The sequence below is a fragment of the Oreochromis niloticus genome, linkage group LG3 (assembly GCF_001858045.2).
Source record: "Oreochromis niloticus isolate F11D_XX linkage group LG3, O_niloticus_UMD_NMBU, whole genome shotgun sequence".
Lineage (NCBI taxonomy): Eukaryota > Metazoa > Chordata > Actinopteri > Cichliformes > Cichlidae > Oreochromis > Oreochromis niloticus.
In genome coordinates, this window is record NC_031967.2 from 15,110,100 (window position 1) to 15,128,067 (window position 17,968).

General features: G+C 39.8%; 1 protein-coding gene across 1 annotated transcript; it reads right to left on the bottom strand.

Moving 5' to 3' along the window:
* Nucleotides 1-1,109: 1,109 nt before the first annotated feature.
* LOC109197615 (uncharacterized) lies at nucleotides 1,110-3,635 on the bottom strand. Its single transcript, XM_019353055.2, has 2 exons — nucleotides 1,315-3,635; nucleotides 1,110-1,214 (listed from the first exon to the last, which is right to left on the bottom strand). The coding sequence occupies exon 1, from the start codon at nucleotides 3,151-3,153 to the stop codon at nucleotides 1,759-1,761; it is 1,395 nt and encodes a 464-aa protein (XP_019208600.1). The 5' UTR covers nucleotides 3,154-3,635; the 3' UTR covers nucleotides 1,110-1,214; nucleotides 1,315-1,758.
* Nucleotides 3,636-17,968: the final 14,333 nt, after the last annotated feature.

The following is a 17,968-nucleotide window of genomic DNA, read 5'->3' on the forward strand; positions in this document are numbered from 1 at the left end:
AGGATTTTAAGTATCTGTTGGTTCTACACTGAGGTAAAAGTTGATGGTCAAAGATAGTGCAGTCTTATAAATCTGGACATCAGTGTTGTGAGTAACACAGGCTTTATACTCAGTGTACATAATAAATAGAAGGAGTGGCTGAACACATTCCTGAGGTGAACAAAGCTTGACACAAACCTAATGCATTGTTTGTCCATTAATAAGGACATCTTAAATTCTTTCGGTGAGAAAGTTTAAAATCAGCATAAGGAGCTAGTCTGGGAGTTTAAAATGAGAGTCCAGTCTCATAAGTCCGTTCAGTGAGAACAGAGAATAAACATTAGTCTTTGTAGTTTTATTCTTTTGGCTTTGGGATTCAGTTTTATTCAAATTATGTCACACAGTCTGGCAGCCACAGCAAGTTTTCTCTTTGGAGAAAATATTTTTACTATTCTTTCTTTTAATAATGATTACTAAAAGAATGATGGTAAAGCTAAAGACTTAGTTACCACATGTGTGACCATCGTCCGTTCATCATTTATTTAGGTCGATCACTACCCATACTCCCTTGTTACTTTGCCTCATGTCTAAACAAAAAATCAGGCTAGTCAGGGGTTAAAGTGCGATTTGGAAGGTGGGAGAACTCTAAGATAGGTTGCAGTGGTGGAACATGGGGAACAGAATGATTTAGTATAATTTTTGAAATAAACTGCACTTGGTTTCTGAGGAAAAGCTCCAATGCATTTTGTGTACAGGTTGTGTTCAGCTGACCTGCTCTTCGTGGATTTAGCCAACTGAGTTCAAAAAGATATAAGCAGTTATCATGACTGATTTCCAACCCTTGGACTGCATAAAGTTGGACTTTTGTGAGTAAATCTAATGTAAAAGCTCCGGACTTCTTGGTATTGGTTGTTAGGCCTATTTTTGCTTCCTTGTTTTCAGGTCCTAATTCACAGTTCCTCGCATCTAATAAAGAACGTGACTTTGCATGTTTGGGAGCCTATATACGGTTGGTGCATTTCAGGCAACCAACTTGGTTTTCTTTCTCCTTTGGTTGTCTTTCGTTGTGGTCATTCCTAAGTTAAGAGAAATGTTGATTATAGGTCAGCACCTAGTTTCCTTTTTGTAACTGCTCCTGAAGGTTTTTCATGTTCGAAGTAGAATAAAGGGCCATGCTCCAACTGATGTTTAGCCAGTATTTTAATCTTCTTTTCACCAGCAAACACCGTGAAAAACTATGGTGAAATGATCAATGAAAATCACGGATATTACATCAGCAGAACAAAAATTCAAATTCAAATAAAACATACACACAAAGTAAATGCACCAACATACCGTGTGCGCCTTTCTACTGAACATTCAATGAGCAATTGTAGTCCATATCTTCTATATTTCCACCTTTGCACAAGCCAGCGTTCTCTTTCTGGCTCGAGCCTTCAGTCTCTGGTGACGTGTGCGCTTAATTGAGCATCACCCCAAAGCATGCGCACCACAAAGCGCCACACTCAGGTCCACCAGTAGGTGGCGACAACACAACACAAATACAGATTAAACACCAAACTTTTGAACATTGCAATCACATAATAATTACATTTCAATGCGACAGCTACACTGCCACCAAAATTACAAAGGATTTCTATTTACATGAGTTAAACAAAATTAAATCCTGTAATTTTTAATATTTTGACGATCAAACATCAACTTATGTTACAAAAAATCACTTCTTAAATAAACTTATAGATCACATATTGTGCTTGTGTTCTTAACCCTTGTACTACTTCACTGTAGTTTAGACCCTTTAACTAGTACCACTAGTTTCTGAACTGGTCTTTCAAGAAAAGAGACTTGTTTCAAACGTTCACCTTTCTTTCCCAGCTCCTTTTGCCCTATTTGGATCTTAACCTTCCGCACTAAACCATCATCATCTTCATTGGCTTCAACCACCCTTCCCAATTTCCACTCATTTCTTGGAATATTGTCCTCCTTTAAAATCACTACATCTCCAACCTGTACATTTTGTTTAGGAGAATGCCATCGTTGTCTTAAACTAATGCTGGTTAGGTATTCCTTGCGCCACCTGCTCCAGAACAACTCTGTTAAATATTGCACCCTCCGCCACCTCTTCCTGGCGTACAAATCTTCTCTTACAAATCTACCAGGAGGCGGAAGTGGCACAGACTCTTTCATTGTGAGCAAATGATTAGGCGTCAAAGGCTCAGCACTGTTGGGGTCGTTGATCGTATCAGTAGTGAGTGGACGATGGTTCAAAATTGACATGGCCTCGTAGAAGAAAGTTCTCAATGAGGTGTCATCTAACCTTCCTGTAGCTTGGGCTAGGACAGAACTCATGACATTCCTAACAGTGCGAACCTGTCGTTCCCAAACGCCTCCTCTGTGACTAGCTTCAGGAACATTCATTTGAAAGTCACACTGGTTTTTAGCTAGATAAGTAGAAATCATCTCCTTGTCTAATTCCAATAGACCCTTCTTGAACTCGTTCTTAGCTCCGACAAAATTTGTCCCTTGGTCAGAACGAATCTGTCTGACTGTGCCTCTGATTGCTATGAAGCATCTTAAAGCGTTTATAAATGCGTCAGTGGAGAGATCTTCCAACATCTCAATGTGTGCGGCTCTCGAGCTTAAACACGTAAACAACAGGCCATACCTCTTCCATTCCCTTCGACCTTGTTTCGTATAGAAGGGGCCGAAAACATCAACTCCAGTGTAGGTGAATGGGGGCGAAGGATCCACTCTGTCAAATGGCAAGTCAGCCATGCGTTGTTCTTCAGCTGGCCCACGCACTTTTCTACAATTGACACACCCTTTAATGTATTTGGCCACTACCTTACTGCCACCTATGATCCAATAGCCACTTTCCCTGAGTTTGTTCAGAGTTTGGCCTCGGCCTTGGTGTTGCGTTTTCTTGTGACAGTGGTCAAGAACGAGTTGTGTGACAATGCCTTCCTTTGGAAGGATTACTGGATGATTCAATGCAAATGATGCTGAGGACTTTCTCAACCTTCCTCCAACCCTAAGCAAGTTGTCTACCAAAATAGGATCGAGTTGATACATTTTATGAGTTTTTGGTAGTCCAGCTGAGTTTTGACTGAACCATTTGAGCTCTTCTTTAAAGGCTTCCCTCTGTGCTGCCTGGAAGAGTACAAAAGCAGCCATTTGTCTTTCTTCTACACTAATGGGTCCTGACTTATCTCTCCGTGCAAGTCTTTTAATTCTTACCACAACGTTAAGAGCTGTATCCCAATTGGAAAATCTTGAGAACCTCTCAAGAAAGCTGTTTTCTTCAAGGGCATTTGTCTTCAGGACCTTTACTTCTGGGTCCCCAACAAGAAGATCAGGGGAATGTTGGTTTGTGACAATTTCCCTTTCCCATAGGAATTTAGGTCCAGTGAGCCAATTCGAGCTTAGCAGATCTGCCACCTTGAGGCCCCTAGACGCGTGATCAGCTGGATTTTGATCAGATTCAATGTAAAACCATTGCTTTGGATCAGTAGAGTCTCTTATTTTCTGAACTCGATTTGCCACAAAGACATGAAAGCGACGAGCATCATTTTTTATGTATCCAAGCGTCACTTTAGAATCTGTCCAGAAAAACTCCTCGTCAATTTTCCGCTCGAGCTCTGACCTGAGGAAGTTACTTACAGCTGGGGACAATGGGCTGTGAGGTCAGTTCCTTAATCATAATTATTCCCATGCAAATTCATGGGAATTTGCATAATTATGATTAAGGAACGGACCTCACAGCCCATTGTTCCTTCAGTGGGCTGGTTTCAGTCATTATGCAAATGTGCTATTTATAAGGTTTGGGGAAACCTGCAGTCAGCTGAGACTGAAGAAGTCACTTGGATGAGTGACGAAACGTTTCTCCCACAAAACGCTACGTCCAGATGAACAGATTCAACTTTTGGTGACCTTACTTTGAGTTTGATTCCATAAAAAGTGACAAAAACATTAGCGTCCGCTGTTCACTGCGTGGGAAGAAAACTTCCTTTTACAGCAAAAAAACCCCTTAACTTCCGAGCAAGCACCGACTATGCTACCACGGAATGGGAAATTCACAGACAAACTCGTGGATTCTTCCACTAACCGCTGCGGCACACCTGCACCAGGGCAAACATCCGCCTGCTAGTCAGGTGAAAATAGAGCAACAGGACCGCTGAGTCTTTGATTTTATTTTCTGCTGTTTCACTTGCATTTATTTGAAAGACTGAGTGTAAACACAAAAAACTATTTTATTTTATGTGCAGGAATGTGCAGAAAATAGGTTTAAATGTTAAACAAATTTCTTCCAGTCAGAGAATGTTGCATATAATTTAATTTTTGCTTGATGCATAAAGTTAAAAGATTAAAACTAATAAAACAAGTTTTAAAAAGAGACTTTTCCATTTGATTACATTTTGTATGATGGATTATGCAGAAAAAGTAGAATTGGGCTGAACGAGCTATTGCTTTATCACCTATTCAGGTTGTAAATCGTGTTTTTAAAAAGTAACTAAGTAACTAAGTAATTAATTACTTTTGAAAATAAGTAATCAGTAAAGTAACAGGATTACTTTTGGGGGGAAGTAATCAGTAATTAGTTACTGATTACTTTTTTCAAATAACTTGACCAACACTGGTTGTCAGTGCCAAATTCCACTGAGAAATGATTTTCCAGATGGCTCATTGTAGCCAGATCAATGGTCACATGGGATATGATAAAACACTAGAATGAATCGTGGCTTGATTCTATTGGCTGGTTATTGGGGAGGGGGTGCATCTTGCCCTGAATGTCAGCTGATGAACCAGACAGCCATTCTGACAGTAACTTTGCTGTTTTTATCTAATAATGGAGGTCCCATTTATACATCTTTGCATGAAGTTCATTATCCATTTCACCCGAGTACACAGGGATATCAATTTGTATTAATTCTGGTGGATTATGCAATAATATTGCAAAGTGCTGCAGCTGGTTGGTTGATGAACGAGATAATTTGGGTCCTGACATGCCAAATTCACTGATTTCATCCTCGCTCCATTGTGACAACATCTCTCACAGAGAGCGGTTGCTGCTGAATTGCAACAGTATTTTGCAAATGTGTTCTTCCACCTGCCCAGTTGCCTGATTGCATTTTGTTTTTACTTGTGCTATTTTTGTTTAATATTTAAATTTGTTTGATGATCTGAAACATTTAAGTTGACATTTAAGTATTTGCCCTCCAGAAGAGGGCAAACACTTTTTCACACTTTTTCAGACCACTGTATATGGTTCTGTGTTGAGTATTGCAAGTGCATGTAGTGTCAACGAGCTCCTGGATCCTTTGCGCACTGCTGTTTTTTTTCACAAAACTAGACTTGACAAGGGCTACGCCTTTGTCTTCAGTCCTAGGATAAAAACACAACAAAAACGTCCTTCTCTACTCCATATGGTTTATACCAATTTGTCACACTTTAGTTCGGCTTGTTCGGAGCCCCCGCCACTTGTACACTGGAACACTTCATGAACAAGGTGCTGTGTGCCCACGATGTTTGAAGTGACACCTGGGTGGAGCATCTGCAGCAAATATCCATGGTCCTGGAGTCCCTGAGTCAGGCGGGGCTCACAGCCAACCAAAGAAGTGTGTAGATGGAGGGAGGTAGAGTATCTGGGGTAACAACTGCATGTAAATAAACCGAATGAAAGAGCTGCATGGGGCAGCTGGCACAACAGCCTGAAAAGGCAACAGTAAAGAAAGAAGTGAGTAGAAAGAATCATATTTTTTTTTCCACAGAAATAAATTATGATCTTGGAGCTGCTGCTGGCCATAAAACTAGCACTGAAGGAATGGAGATACCTGCACTGAGGTGCCTAAACATCCATTTATTGTTTGGACAGACTACAAAATCCTCACCTACATCCAGTCAGCTAAGCACTTGAACACTTATTAAGCCAGCTGGGCTCTACTATTTATTATGTAGGAGTAACTGATCAAACCTGACACCCTCCAGACAATTTTCCATGACGCACAAATCCTCAGAGGAGAAGACCATCTTGCTGCGCACCTGTATAATTGGTTCAATAACCTGGGAGATGGAGTCAATCATCTCAGAAACCCAGCAAAGGACCCAGACCCTGGAAATTGACCACCCAATCAAATCTATGTTTTTTCGAAAGTCTAAGCACTCTGGGGAGGGGGAGGGGGAGCAATAGGTGTCTCTGTTTATCATTAGTAATTAATTTGTTTCTGCCTGTCCTGCCTTAGACATTGTCATACTGTATACAACATCCTAACCAGTACAACCATAGGGATGTATTATGACTTTTTTTCTGGACCAAGTTTGCTAACAGTGACCTTACCATCTTAATTTTGCTTGTTAGTTTTATAAAATTCATTAGATGAATGAGACTGAATGAGAATCCATTAATGAACTGCTGAAATATTTCCATAAAAAATCAAATTTCAATTTTTTTCATTTTGTTTTTTTGTTTTTTCCACAAACAATCATTAACAAAATACAAAACAATTAACACTATTTGATTCTTCATCAAGGCTACCACACATATCCAAAAAACACTGAAAAAAATACTGATGGATGAATACAGACAGTGTGACTGTAAAAGTACAAGTGATGTATTATCCAGCAGGGTGAGCTGAAGCATCAGGAATGAACTCAGCAGAAACAGGCTATTAACTATCTATTAACTATTAACACTGTATTTGTTTTAAATGTTATATACTTATGTGGTAGATGTATTTTGACTTTTGTTGCAATGATGCCAGGTCTCTCTTCGAAATGAGATTTGTAATCTCAATGAGATTTTTTACCTGGATAAATAAAAGACTAATAAAGAAAAAAATCTGTTATTGTGGTATTTATGTTAGCATGAACCTGAGTAAAAGTATTTTGTGTCACATTGATATTCTGGGGGCTGTTTCTCATATTATCTTGTTGACATATTTAGCTTTTTAAAAAGGCATAAGATTTGATTCTGAAAAGTGTGCAGCAAAAAATGTAATTTATCTTTATAGTTTTTATTATACATTCTGTAGAAAATACAATAGTCATGTGTTAAAAGTCATAGGCTAATTGATGTCCATCAACATTAAACAGCTCAGATTAATAACCTATTGTATGATCAGTAGTTTTGAAGCACAGTCTGACAATGACATCAACATCAATCAAGTACAGTGAGAAAGACAATGTACTTTTTGTACAGCATTTACGTTTTTGTCAGTGTTCTGTTCTGTATTTGTACAAGGTTAATGGCTGAAGCACCGCAGATCAAGTCTGTGTGTATGTGTTTCATTATGTCTACATGAGAAAGGCAAAGTATGTTGCATATGTGTTTTTTGTTTTTTTCACCATGGTTGCAGCAAAACATTTCCCCAGTCTTCTTCCTCTTCAGTAATCTTGGTAGTCTGGGCAGTTCAATTTGTTTTGTGTCAACTGTATTTTTAGATTCAGTTAGTCAAAGGATCCAGTTAAAGGATTAAAGGAAAAACTTCAAACAAACTTCAAACAAAACACATTAGATTATAAGGTTTAGTTTTGTATATGTGAAACATTTTTTTTCATGGCAGCAATCTCAAATTGTCTTGTTGAAAAGTTATTAACATGTTAATATTTGATTTAAGAAATTCTGCAGTATGCACACTAAAGTGAAAATGTTATTTTTTTTTATAATTGTTGTCATATATTCTGCAGATAATACAGTAATAACTTTATTACATTTATTGTCACAGATTAAACAATGTCCACTAACATTTATTAAGATTAATAACCTCAGTAGTGCATAAGGATTAGTGTGTGGTTTGACTGACTGTCTGCTGATTGAAATTTTCAGTCTGTTGAAATTCTGATCACACCAACACTCATAGTTTGGTGTGATGACAGTTTCGTCTTTGTTGCTCTTCAGAACACACTTGGTGAAAATGCGTGGGTGTACTAGACACTCCCCGTGCATTTTCATTTAAGAAAGATATGTACTGACGGAGGCTTCCTGTTTCATTATTAGTCTTTTACAGAACCTGATCTTAAAAATAGTCGGAAAATGTGGCATCAATGGCATGCAGTTTACGTAGACAATGTCCTTTAAAGCATTTATGTTTCTATTACCACAGAAAATATTATTATTAATATTAATATTTGTTTATTTACCAAAATGTTATTATTAATGTTTAGAATTAGTTTCTCAAATACTCTTTTCAATGAAATTTCCCTTCTATTTTTGAGCTTTACAATAATTCCTTTGTTGTTTTGTTGTCTTTGTTTTGTTCACCTGATTTGAAAAATAACCTGTTTAATTGTTGATTAAAACTGATTTAATCTTAGACTTTTCATTTATGTTAAAATGTATGTTTGTCTGCGGATTTCTTTTTCTTCCATGTTCTCTGATTTGCCACACTTTGACTTAAAAGATTCTCCATTCCAGCAGTTAAGAGGATTTAATTAAAGTGCTCCAAGTGCTACATGTACCTATATTACAGGCAGCTATATTTCTAATTAAGTTGGATGTTTCTTTGTAGAACATCTCAGCACAACTACCAGTGTAAGTTAGTTGTCCTTAAATTACACACTAAAAGGTCAGAATTTAATCTGAGTGGTTTCGAAATGGTGTGAAAACAATGTGGTAGAAGCCATTTGTCTACATGATTGTTTACTGGCATGAAGCTATTTCACAAGTAAGAGCCCCACCTTGTTAAAATATGTTGAAAGTGACGCACACATACCTGCTTGATTCTAAAAATAAATGTAAAAACAGCTGCTTACCTAACATACTAGATCTCAAACATCATTCATGAATAAATAGTGCCTGTTAATGAAGGATGATTACTTTTATCCAGACAAAAGGCCTTTCTTTATGTTTGTTTAAGTGTTTACAGTATTAAATCAGTCCTGAACCTTATTGTTAGGCAGTTTATGCAAGCTTTTATTGGTGATATCATAATTTGTCCATTCCTTGGCTGATTCAAACCCACATAATGAGTGTCAGTAACTCAGTCTGCAAAGGTGGAACAGATTTCATATAATACTGAGGCCACCAATCAAGAACAAAGTTATTTCCAGATGGGTCAGCAGGTCTGGCAGACAGACCCAGCTGCAATCTTTGCAGATCAACTGATTTCAGTGTTGGCCAACATTGTCATGGTCCTGGGTCGTGTGACCCAGTGTTTGAGTTTTTTATGTATCTTTGGTATTCATTTGTGCCCTAGTTTAGTTCATCTAGTTAGTTCCTAGGTTGCTGTTTAGTCCTTTGTTTCTTAGGTGTTATGTCATCTCCTCCTGTACTCAGTCTCCCTGGTTCGTGCGTCTACCTGTCATGTCTGGGTGGTTATGTTAAATTCATGTCATGTCTAATCTCCATGTTTCCTGTTTTACTTTGAAAGTCTGTGTCCAATGTCAGTGTATTTAGTTTCACTTCTCCTGTCTTGTCTTTAGGTTCATGTGTGTCAGCTGTGCTCCCATGTGTGGCCACTTCCCTTGATCATCCCTTATGTGTACTTAGTCTCTGTGTTTCATTCAGTTTGTGTGGCGTCGTCTGTGTTCCCACCCACCATGTTTCACGGCCAGTCTTTGTATTCACAGTTTTCTGTGGCATCATAGTACCAGTTTCCCAGTTTAGTTATAGTTTAGTTTCGTCACTGTGCTTCTGCCTTGTTTGAACCCCATGTCATCAGCCATAATAAAGGCTCTCTTTTCGTTTGAACTCAGTTTCGTGTCCCCGCCTGTGTCTGCACTGTCCTCCACACACTCTCCACTTGGTCTGCCACTGCGGACCGTGACAAACATAAGATGTTTTCAGTCCCCTTGCGACAGATATGTAAAATCAAGCACCTAGCCCACCAGTCTGCCTTTAAAAAATATTTGTGAAAGAATGGGTCATTCTAAAGAGCTCATTCAATTTGAGCAGTAATTCGATGCCACCTTTGCATGTCAGTTTGTGAAATTTCTTCTGTCCTAGATATTACATGATCAACTGTAAGTGGTGTTATGGCAAAGTGGAAGTGTTTAGGAACCACAAGAACTCAGCTACAAAGTGACAGATCATTTAAAGTTACAGAGAGTGGTTGTCTAGTGCTGAGGCAGAGTGCAAATAAGGTCACAAATGCTCTGCTGATTCAGTAACCACATTTCCAAACCTCCTTTTGCATAAACATTAACACAAAAAAATGCAAGAACCAAATGTTAAGCTGGACAATTTAAATTATAGCCTTTATACTCTGAAACTATTTGGAACTTAAAATGCAAGGACTAGGTTGAAATTTTCCACTTTTTAATAATCGTATTTTTGTCCTATGGAGGCATGGAACACACGACACAGGAGCTCTAGTTTTACACTCCAACTTTATGCACCTCCAAATATGAACTGAGCATATAACACACCAGAACCCTTCCTCCAAGCTTGGGTGTGAGTGGAGCCCTCTAGTGGGTCACCACACATGACCCCCCCCCCCCCCCGAACACCCAAACACAACACTAATCCAGGACTTGGGGCTTAATCAAACGTACAGAACGGCTGAAACAGGGAGTCCAAGAACTGGCTGTTGGCTCACCAGGCCAGGAAAGACAGGCCGAACCCTCCGCTGGCAGGACGAGCACTGGTGGGCTCGGAGCGATCTCAGAGGGAGGGTCAGAGTCCAACGTTCCGGCAGCAGGTGGGCGGCCGCGGCGGGGGCCTGGGCCGGCCCCACAGGAGCATCCTGCAGAACGTGTGCAGGCTTAAGTCGGTCCACTGAAACTACCTCCTGCCGGCCCCCAAAATCCAAAAGAAAATGCTTGGAACCTGGTTCAATAACGCGAAATGGATCGGGGACTCTCAGACAAAAATTTCCTGGGGATGTGGAGGGGTTAGCAAAGGACCAGTTCAGCAGGAGACCTCCGCTGTCGTGGAAACCAGGGGAACCGCCTCCGGCCACCTAATGGTGCGATCCACCACAGTCAAAAGGTGTGTGAAACCCTGCGACTGTGGGAGCGGTAGGACCAAATCGAGGTGCACATGGTCGAAACGCCTACCAGGTACGCAGAAAGGTTTGAGGGGTGCCTGAGTGTACCTGTGGACCTTCGAGCGTTGGCACGTAAACGCACGCAGCACACAACTCTTTACCGCTTTCCACAGCCCCGGCCAAATGAACTTGGCGCTGACCAGCTTGAGCGAAGCCCGTACGCCTGGGTGAGAGAGAGCATGGATGGAGTAGAAAACGCGACGGCGCCTCGAAAAGGGGAACCACCGGGCACGGACGACCTGTAGACACGTTGCACAGTAAACTGGACTGGCATTGTGAATAATACTGGCTTGATACTCAGTGTTTCAGTGTATGAAGTCAATAGTCCTTTGTTTTTGACACATTTAAGTCCAGATTGTTATCATCAGACCACTTTACAAATTCAGGTAAAACAGGACCATTTACAGACTTAGAACCTTGAAGCAAGGACAAGACACAGTGTCATCAGAAAACTTAACTATAAATCTGTTCTAATAATAAGACATCCTTCAGCTGTCGGTGTACATAATAGAAGAAGGGGTGGCAGAACACAGTCCTGAGGTGAACCAGAGCTTGACACAATCTTACTGGAAATTTGTTCGTTAACAAGGACCTGTTAAATTCTTTCAGTGTGAAAGTTTAAAATCAGCATCAGGAGCTAGTCTGGGAGGTTAAAATGAGAGGCCAGTCTCCTTTTATCAAGTCTTTTCAATGAGAACAGAAGATAACCATAAGTCTTCATAGTTTTGTTGATTTGGCTAGTCAGGGGTTAGATCTTTTTAAAGGCTCCGGACTTCTTGGTATTGGTCGTTAGGCCTATTTTTGTTTCCTTGTTTTCAGCTTCAAATTCAGAGCTCCTCGCGTCTAATAAAGAACATGACGTTGCCTGTTTTGGAGCCTCTATAAGGTTCCAAAAAGTAGAAAGAAAACCAACTTAGTTTTCTTTTTCCTTTTTCTTTACATGTGTTGTCGTCATTTCTAATTTAAGAGAAATGTTGATTATAGGTTCACACCAGGTTTCCTTTTGTTCTTTTTTACAGTTTAGAATCAATAATTAATTAATTAAGAATTATAATTAATTTTAAAACTGTTGCTGTGTTGATCTCCCTTCTTTATGTCCTGAACAAGCTGGGCATAATAAGTGGGGTCTCACCTATTATCAAATTTGCAAAAAACGTTGAATGTTAAGGCTGTGAAGTTGGCTATGGAGATCCATAGTAACAATTTTCAGTTGGACTGAGTACTGTTGGGGAGGTTATTTTTCTGATAAACTGCTATGACTTTCCATCTCCAAGATGAATGGTAGGTATTGGTTATTCATTATACAACCTTTTGGCTGTTGCATGGCTGCATCATTTTCTATGTAGCTGGAAAATTTGTGTTCCCAACAGGTAATAACAACAGTTATTTAATAATAATAATAATTTGTTTAAAAGAGAAGGGAAAAGGTATCTGTTAAGATTTTGCGAGAACAGTTATTTAATAATAATAATAATTTGTTTAAAAGCTGTTTTTTAAAAAAAAAAAATGTTATCCACGCAGTTTAAGTATTTCACTTGGGTACTCTGTCTGCTCACCAGTTCACTTATATTAATGAGAAGAAGATGAAGACAGCGTCTGCTACTGCTGTTATGACCAATTAATAGGTTTTGATACATGATGCAGACCCAGCCCTTTGTCAGATTTATAGAGAAGTGAAGCAAAGGAAGAAGCTTAGGTTTAGGCGTAATATAGTTCCAGGCATCCTATTAGTCTACTCAGTGCTCTGAGTGCTGTGTTCTGGGTATGAATGGAAAGTTTTATCCTGCTAAAAACCTTAGGAAATTAGAAAAGAGAATATCCAATAAGTAAGCTCTGTTTGTGAAGTCAACTGCACGTTTTGTCAACAGTATATAGCCCTGACTTGTCATAAAAAAGATGTATGCACCTTTTGTCTCAGATGATTTGGCATTTTTGGATGGAAAGGAAAAGGTATCTGTTAAGATTTTGCAAGAAATGGGGGCTACAAAGAGCTTTATTGTGAAGACCATTTGACCTTTCCCAGCCTAGAAAGGTCAAATGTTTCTCCTGCAACAGTAAGTCCTAGGGTAATGCGACCCACCGGGGGCCACCTCCTCCTTACTAAGTCTAATGTACCTTGGCCACCACTAACTTCTGAGTCTCAAAAGTTGCCTCTACCTACACCTGAAGTCTTCACTGATGCATTAGAAAAAAAAGTGGTGAATTTCTCACACAGTATTTCCTTGTGTTTTCTTAACAGAGTCAAATTTATTCTGCAAAAATTGCTTTCATGGCTGAGCAGGTGTGAGGGCAAGCTCCAAGATGGGCTCAAGCAAAATATCTCTTTTTGAGGATTTCATTACAAATTTTAAGATTGCTTTTGACAAGGGATAGGTTTGTGTCAGCTGCAAGGGAAGTGTACTTTAACATTTGAGGTTCCGATCGAGTCTTGCTTAGATGATGTGAACCATGTCATGGACCTTTTTTTGTTTTATGCATCAACCTTATTGCAAATTGCTTGCACTTTATTTTAACAGAATTAGGGAGAAGCAGCTCATTTTTAGCTTAAACTAGATGTTAGTGTTCTCAAAATTAACATAACTCATGTTACCATATTGTATTTCTAAAACCCAAGTTCTCTGTATGCCCTGTAGACTCTCAATAAATCTAGATATTCACAGATTTCATCAGGCCATCTTTAACGTCTTAAGATTTTGTTGTTTTTATATTTTACTAAAAAAAAAAAACTTTAACATTTTATATTTTCAAATGAAAGCACAGTGACATGGAAAGATATTTTTCTTCAATGATGTTGCTGCAGCAATCTCAAACACTAATTATTCTGGGATTTTATGGTTAAACTATGTGATTTTCCAAAGTAAAATGTGGAGTAAAATGACCTTTCTCTGATGATGCAATTGTCGCGACCAAGAATCATTCAGGAATAACAACACAAAATCTTTTGATAGCAGAAACAGTCTGTCTTATAGTTCTCAGACGTTACCGCTAGTTTTGCAAACACAATCTTCTTCATGTCTGTTTACGTGGTTTTTATGAAACTGATTTTCAATAGTGTAAGTATCATTTGGCTTTTCTTCGCTCTCCAGTATAAATGCAGGAATTTGCAGGCTTTGTTAAAACTGTCACAACTAAGCACTCAATGCCAAAAACAGGGTTGATCAATGTTTCTATGAACACTGTTTCATATATCAAAAGCTCTGAAAATCCCACAAAAAAAAAAAGTAATGTAGAACATGATCTCTCTCACTCTCTGTGTCTCTAAAAAAAACCCCTAGCATACTGGCAATCACTTCTAATCAATGGGGGGTATTTTATGGCTCTTTATCAGCCCCCAACCTGCAGGCTCCAGGTATCTGACCTCTAACCCTTGCTGACACATGCGCCTCTGAGGCCCTTGTGCAGTAGCAGTAGCAGTAGTAGTAGTACTAGAAGTAGTAGTAGTATTAGTACTAGTTTTGTGCAACAACCAGGCTTCAAGAGTGGTCCCTCTTCTGGCTTGCAAATGGTGAAAACATGTCACATACACATGTCACAGTCTTAACTGCAAATCAGAAATGTTGGTAAATTATAAAATGAGTTTAAGCTTCAGGTTTGGCATAGACACAGACTTTATTAATCCCAAACTGGGGAAATTCACATGTTACGGCAGCACAAGGGTCAGTAAGAAAAGTGAATCAAAGAGAAATACAAAAAATAAATAAATAGTGCACAAATTTAAAATGAGCAAAAATGTGCTGCAACCGGTTGGGGTGAGAGAAGGAAAAACAGGATAAAGAGATGCTGTGGAAGAGAGACAGAGATTAATAACAAGTACAATTAACTGCAGAGAGGTCTATTAACACATAGTGAGTGAGAAAGGTGACTGGAATGGAAAACCTCAATGCATCATGAGAATCCCCCGGCAGCCTAGGTCTATTGCAGCATAATTAAGGGAGGATTCAGGGTGATCTGGTCCAGCCCTAAGTATATATTTTAGCAAAAAGGAAAGTTTTAAGCCTAATCTTAAAAGTAGAGATAGTGTCTGTGTCCCGATTTCAAACTAGAAGCTGGTTCAACAGAAGAGGGGCCTGAAAACCGAAGGCTCTCCCTCCCATTCTGCTTTTAAATACTCTAGGAACAACAAGTAAGCCTGCAGTGTGAGAGCGAAGTGCTCTAATGGGGTGATATGGTACTACAAGGTAATTAAGATAAGATGGGGCCTGGTTATTTAAGACTTTGTATGTGATGAGCAGGATTTTGAATTCAATTCTGGATTTAACAGGAGGCAGGATTCATCACATTATCACTTAAAGACTGGATACCAGTCATGGAGGCTGACAGGGGATTTCTTTAAATCACCCCGTAGTTCTTCAGCTAAGACCCCTGAGTTAGAAAACACAAACACTGCAGTTGTCTTTCACTCGCGAGGGCAGTCATGAACGCACGACCTGCGTCTCATCACTGTCTGCGTGCTTTATTTATACTTTTCTGTGTGTGTGTGTGTGTACAAATAAAACAGAGTTATTCTAAGAACACAGAGCTGAGGTTCCCCTTTTTCTAAATCTGCATGTTCCAGAAAAGAGGAAGCTCTTAGTTGGTAAATAAGTTCATCACAAAAGTTATTAGGTGAAAAGTCACATAGACATGTGGTTTGCTTAGTGATCCATAAAAAGAGCACATTTCATGTAGCTGATCACATTATGTACAATTTTCTTTTAACAGAGGCTAACAAGGGCTGCCCAAAAAACATCTGGATTAAGACATACCGCTTGAAAAAGTTTGGGTGCTTTACAACAAACGCTCTCAGTCGCCGTTGCCATTGGCAAGCAGTAGCCGCATAGACACCAGTAGGTTTCCCTCACTCTCTCGTTCTCGTGTGACTGATTGTTTTCATCTTCATCTAAACTAAGTACTGATTGACTATTTTCATTCTCTCTCTCGGTTTGCTCTGGTTCAAACTGGAAAGGTTGAACAGAAGCCATTTCCAGTGTGCTGCTAACAGTGAACTGGATGCGGTGCAACTGTATGACGTCACTACCAAGAGTGCATTGAGAAGTAAATAACAATGGCGGCCTACTGGTAAATTGGTTTTATATAAAATGTGCTTAAAAGGAAAACATTTGGCGTATTTTAATACCACATATGTGTTTATTGAAAGCACAGTACATATTTTAGCCCAAACATGTCTTAATAGCCAGGGTTCCCTTTAGTGGCTGCCATTGTTGAAAACTGGAATTGGCTGGGCTGCGCTATGAATTCTGGGATATGGTGGGCCACGAAGGACACACCCGACCCATCCTCTAGGGAAATGAAGGACCCATTTGTTTGAAGGAGTCGATGAATTGGGACAGCCTTTGTCGCCTACAAATGCGGCCCCAGGAGGATGCAGCCCAGGAATTTGGACACCCCCAGAGGCTGGCTGTATCCCTATTCAGGGTCTGCAGCCTTAAAGGCTGCATTTTAGGGCTGATTACGTCACAGCGACGCGACGAAGGCCGTCCCAATTCAAAGGCTGCTCGAAATGCGGCCCTGAAATGCGCCTTTCATTTCCCTGAATTTTAAGGATGGGTCAGTGTATCCTTCATTGCCCAACATATCCCAGACTTCATAGTGCAGCAGTGGGTATGGATAATTTTGCCGAAAAAAACGGCGGACAGCTGATGCGGAGCAGCCGAAGAGTAAACTCTTAAAATTAAGTACTGAATATTAAGTCACTTATTTATGTGCACATGTTTAATGGTAAATGGCCTGCATTTGTATAGCACTTTACTTAGTCCCTATGGACCCCAAAGCGCTTTACACTACATTCAGTCATCCACCCATTGACACACACATTCACACACTGGTGATGGCAAGCTACATTGTAGCCACAGCTGCCCTGGGGCACACTAACAGAGGTGAGGCTGCTGGACACTGGCGCCACCGGGCCCTCTGACCACCACCAGTAGGCAACGAGTGAAGTGTTTCACCCAAGGACACAACGACCGAGCATGTCCGAGCCGGGGCAACCTTCCGATTACAAGAAGAACTGCCAACTCTTGAGCCACGATTGCCCCAATAATGAAGAACATTAAAACATTACTTTTGGCCAAATGTCAGCAAAGTTATGTGACATTAGTGATGTTTGTACTTTCAGTGTTAATTTGGTTTTAAAGCCTTTACTTTAAAATTTACACCGTTCAATAGTTGACCTGAATCTTACAGAGAATGTGATGCTAAATGGTCTGGTTCTTATATAGCACTTTTCTACTCTTCTGAGCACTCAAAGTGCTTTACACAACTTGTGCATTCACCCATTCACACCAGGACATTTTCGAAGTGCTTTCTAACTAACATTCATACTCGGATGGATGCACCGGAGAGCAATTTGGGGTTAGTATCTTGCCCAAGGATATTTGGCATGCAGACTAGGGAAGCCAGGAATCGAACTACCAACCTTCTGATCAGTAGATGACCTGCTCTGTCGCCTGAGCTACAGCCACCCCAATGATTTTATGGATAATTAAAGTCAGTCATATATCCACAAACACAACAAGCTGAAAGTCAGTGATGCTGCTCGGTTTGCAGTCCAGAATATCACGACACAAGCAAAATTCACTGCACTGTTAATGTTAGCTATGTTATATTGCTGCCTCTGTTCGGTGGTGTCGAACCAAACAGACTTTAACGTGTGTTTGAACGAGCTGACGGTTCACTCGTTAAGCTGAAAGAAAGATGCTTTAATCACAGGAGTCACACATGTGTCCACTGTACCATCTGGGAACTCTTCTTGTTTAGCACTCGTAATAACACAAACACTAAATCCTCCTTCTCTTGTGCTGTTTTGTAGCAGTGTGTACACCTGAGACTGTCACCTGTCTGTCTGTCCTGCACTCTCTCTGTTTCTTTCTCTCTGATTGTGTAATAAAAGTATGAACATGTATTTATCAGTTACAGTTGTGTTTGAATCCTGCAACTTATCACACATTTGATTTCCATGTGTGACAACTGCAAGTGTCCAGAGTGAGGACAGACTGAGGGACCCACTG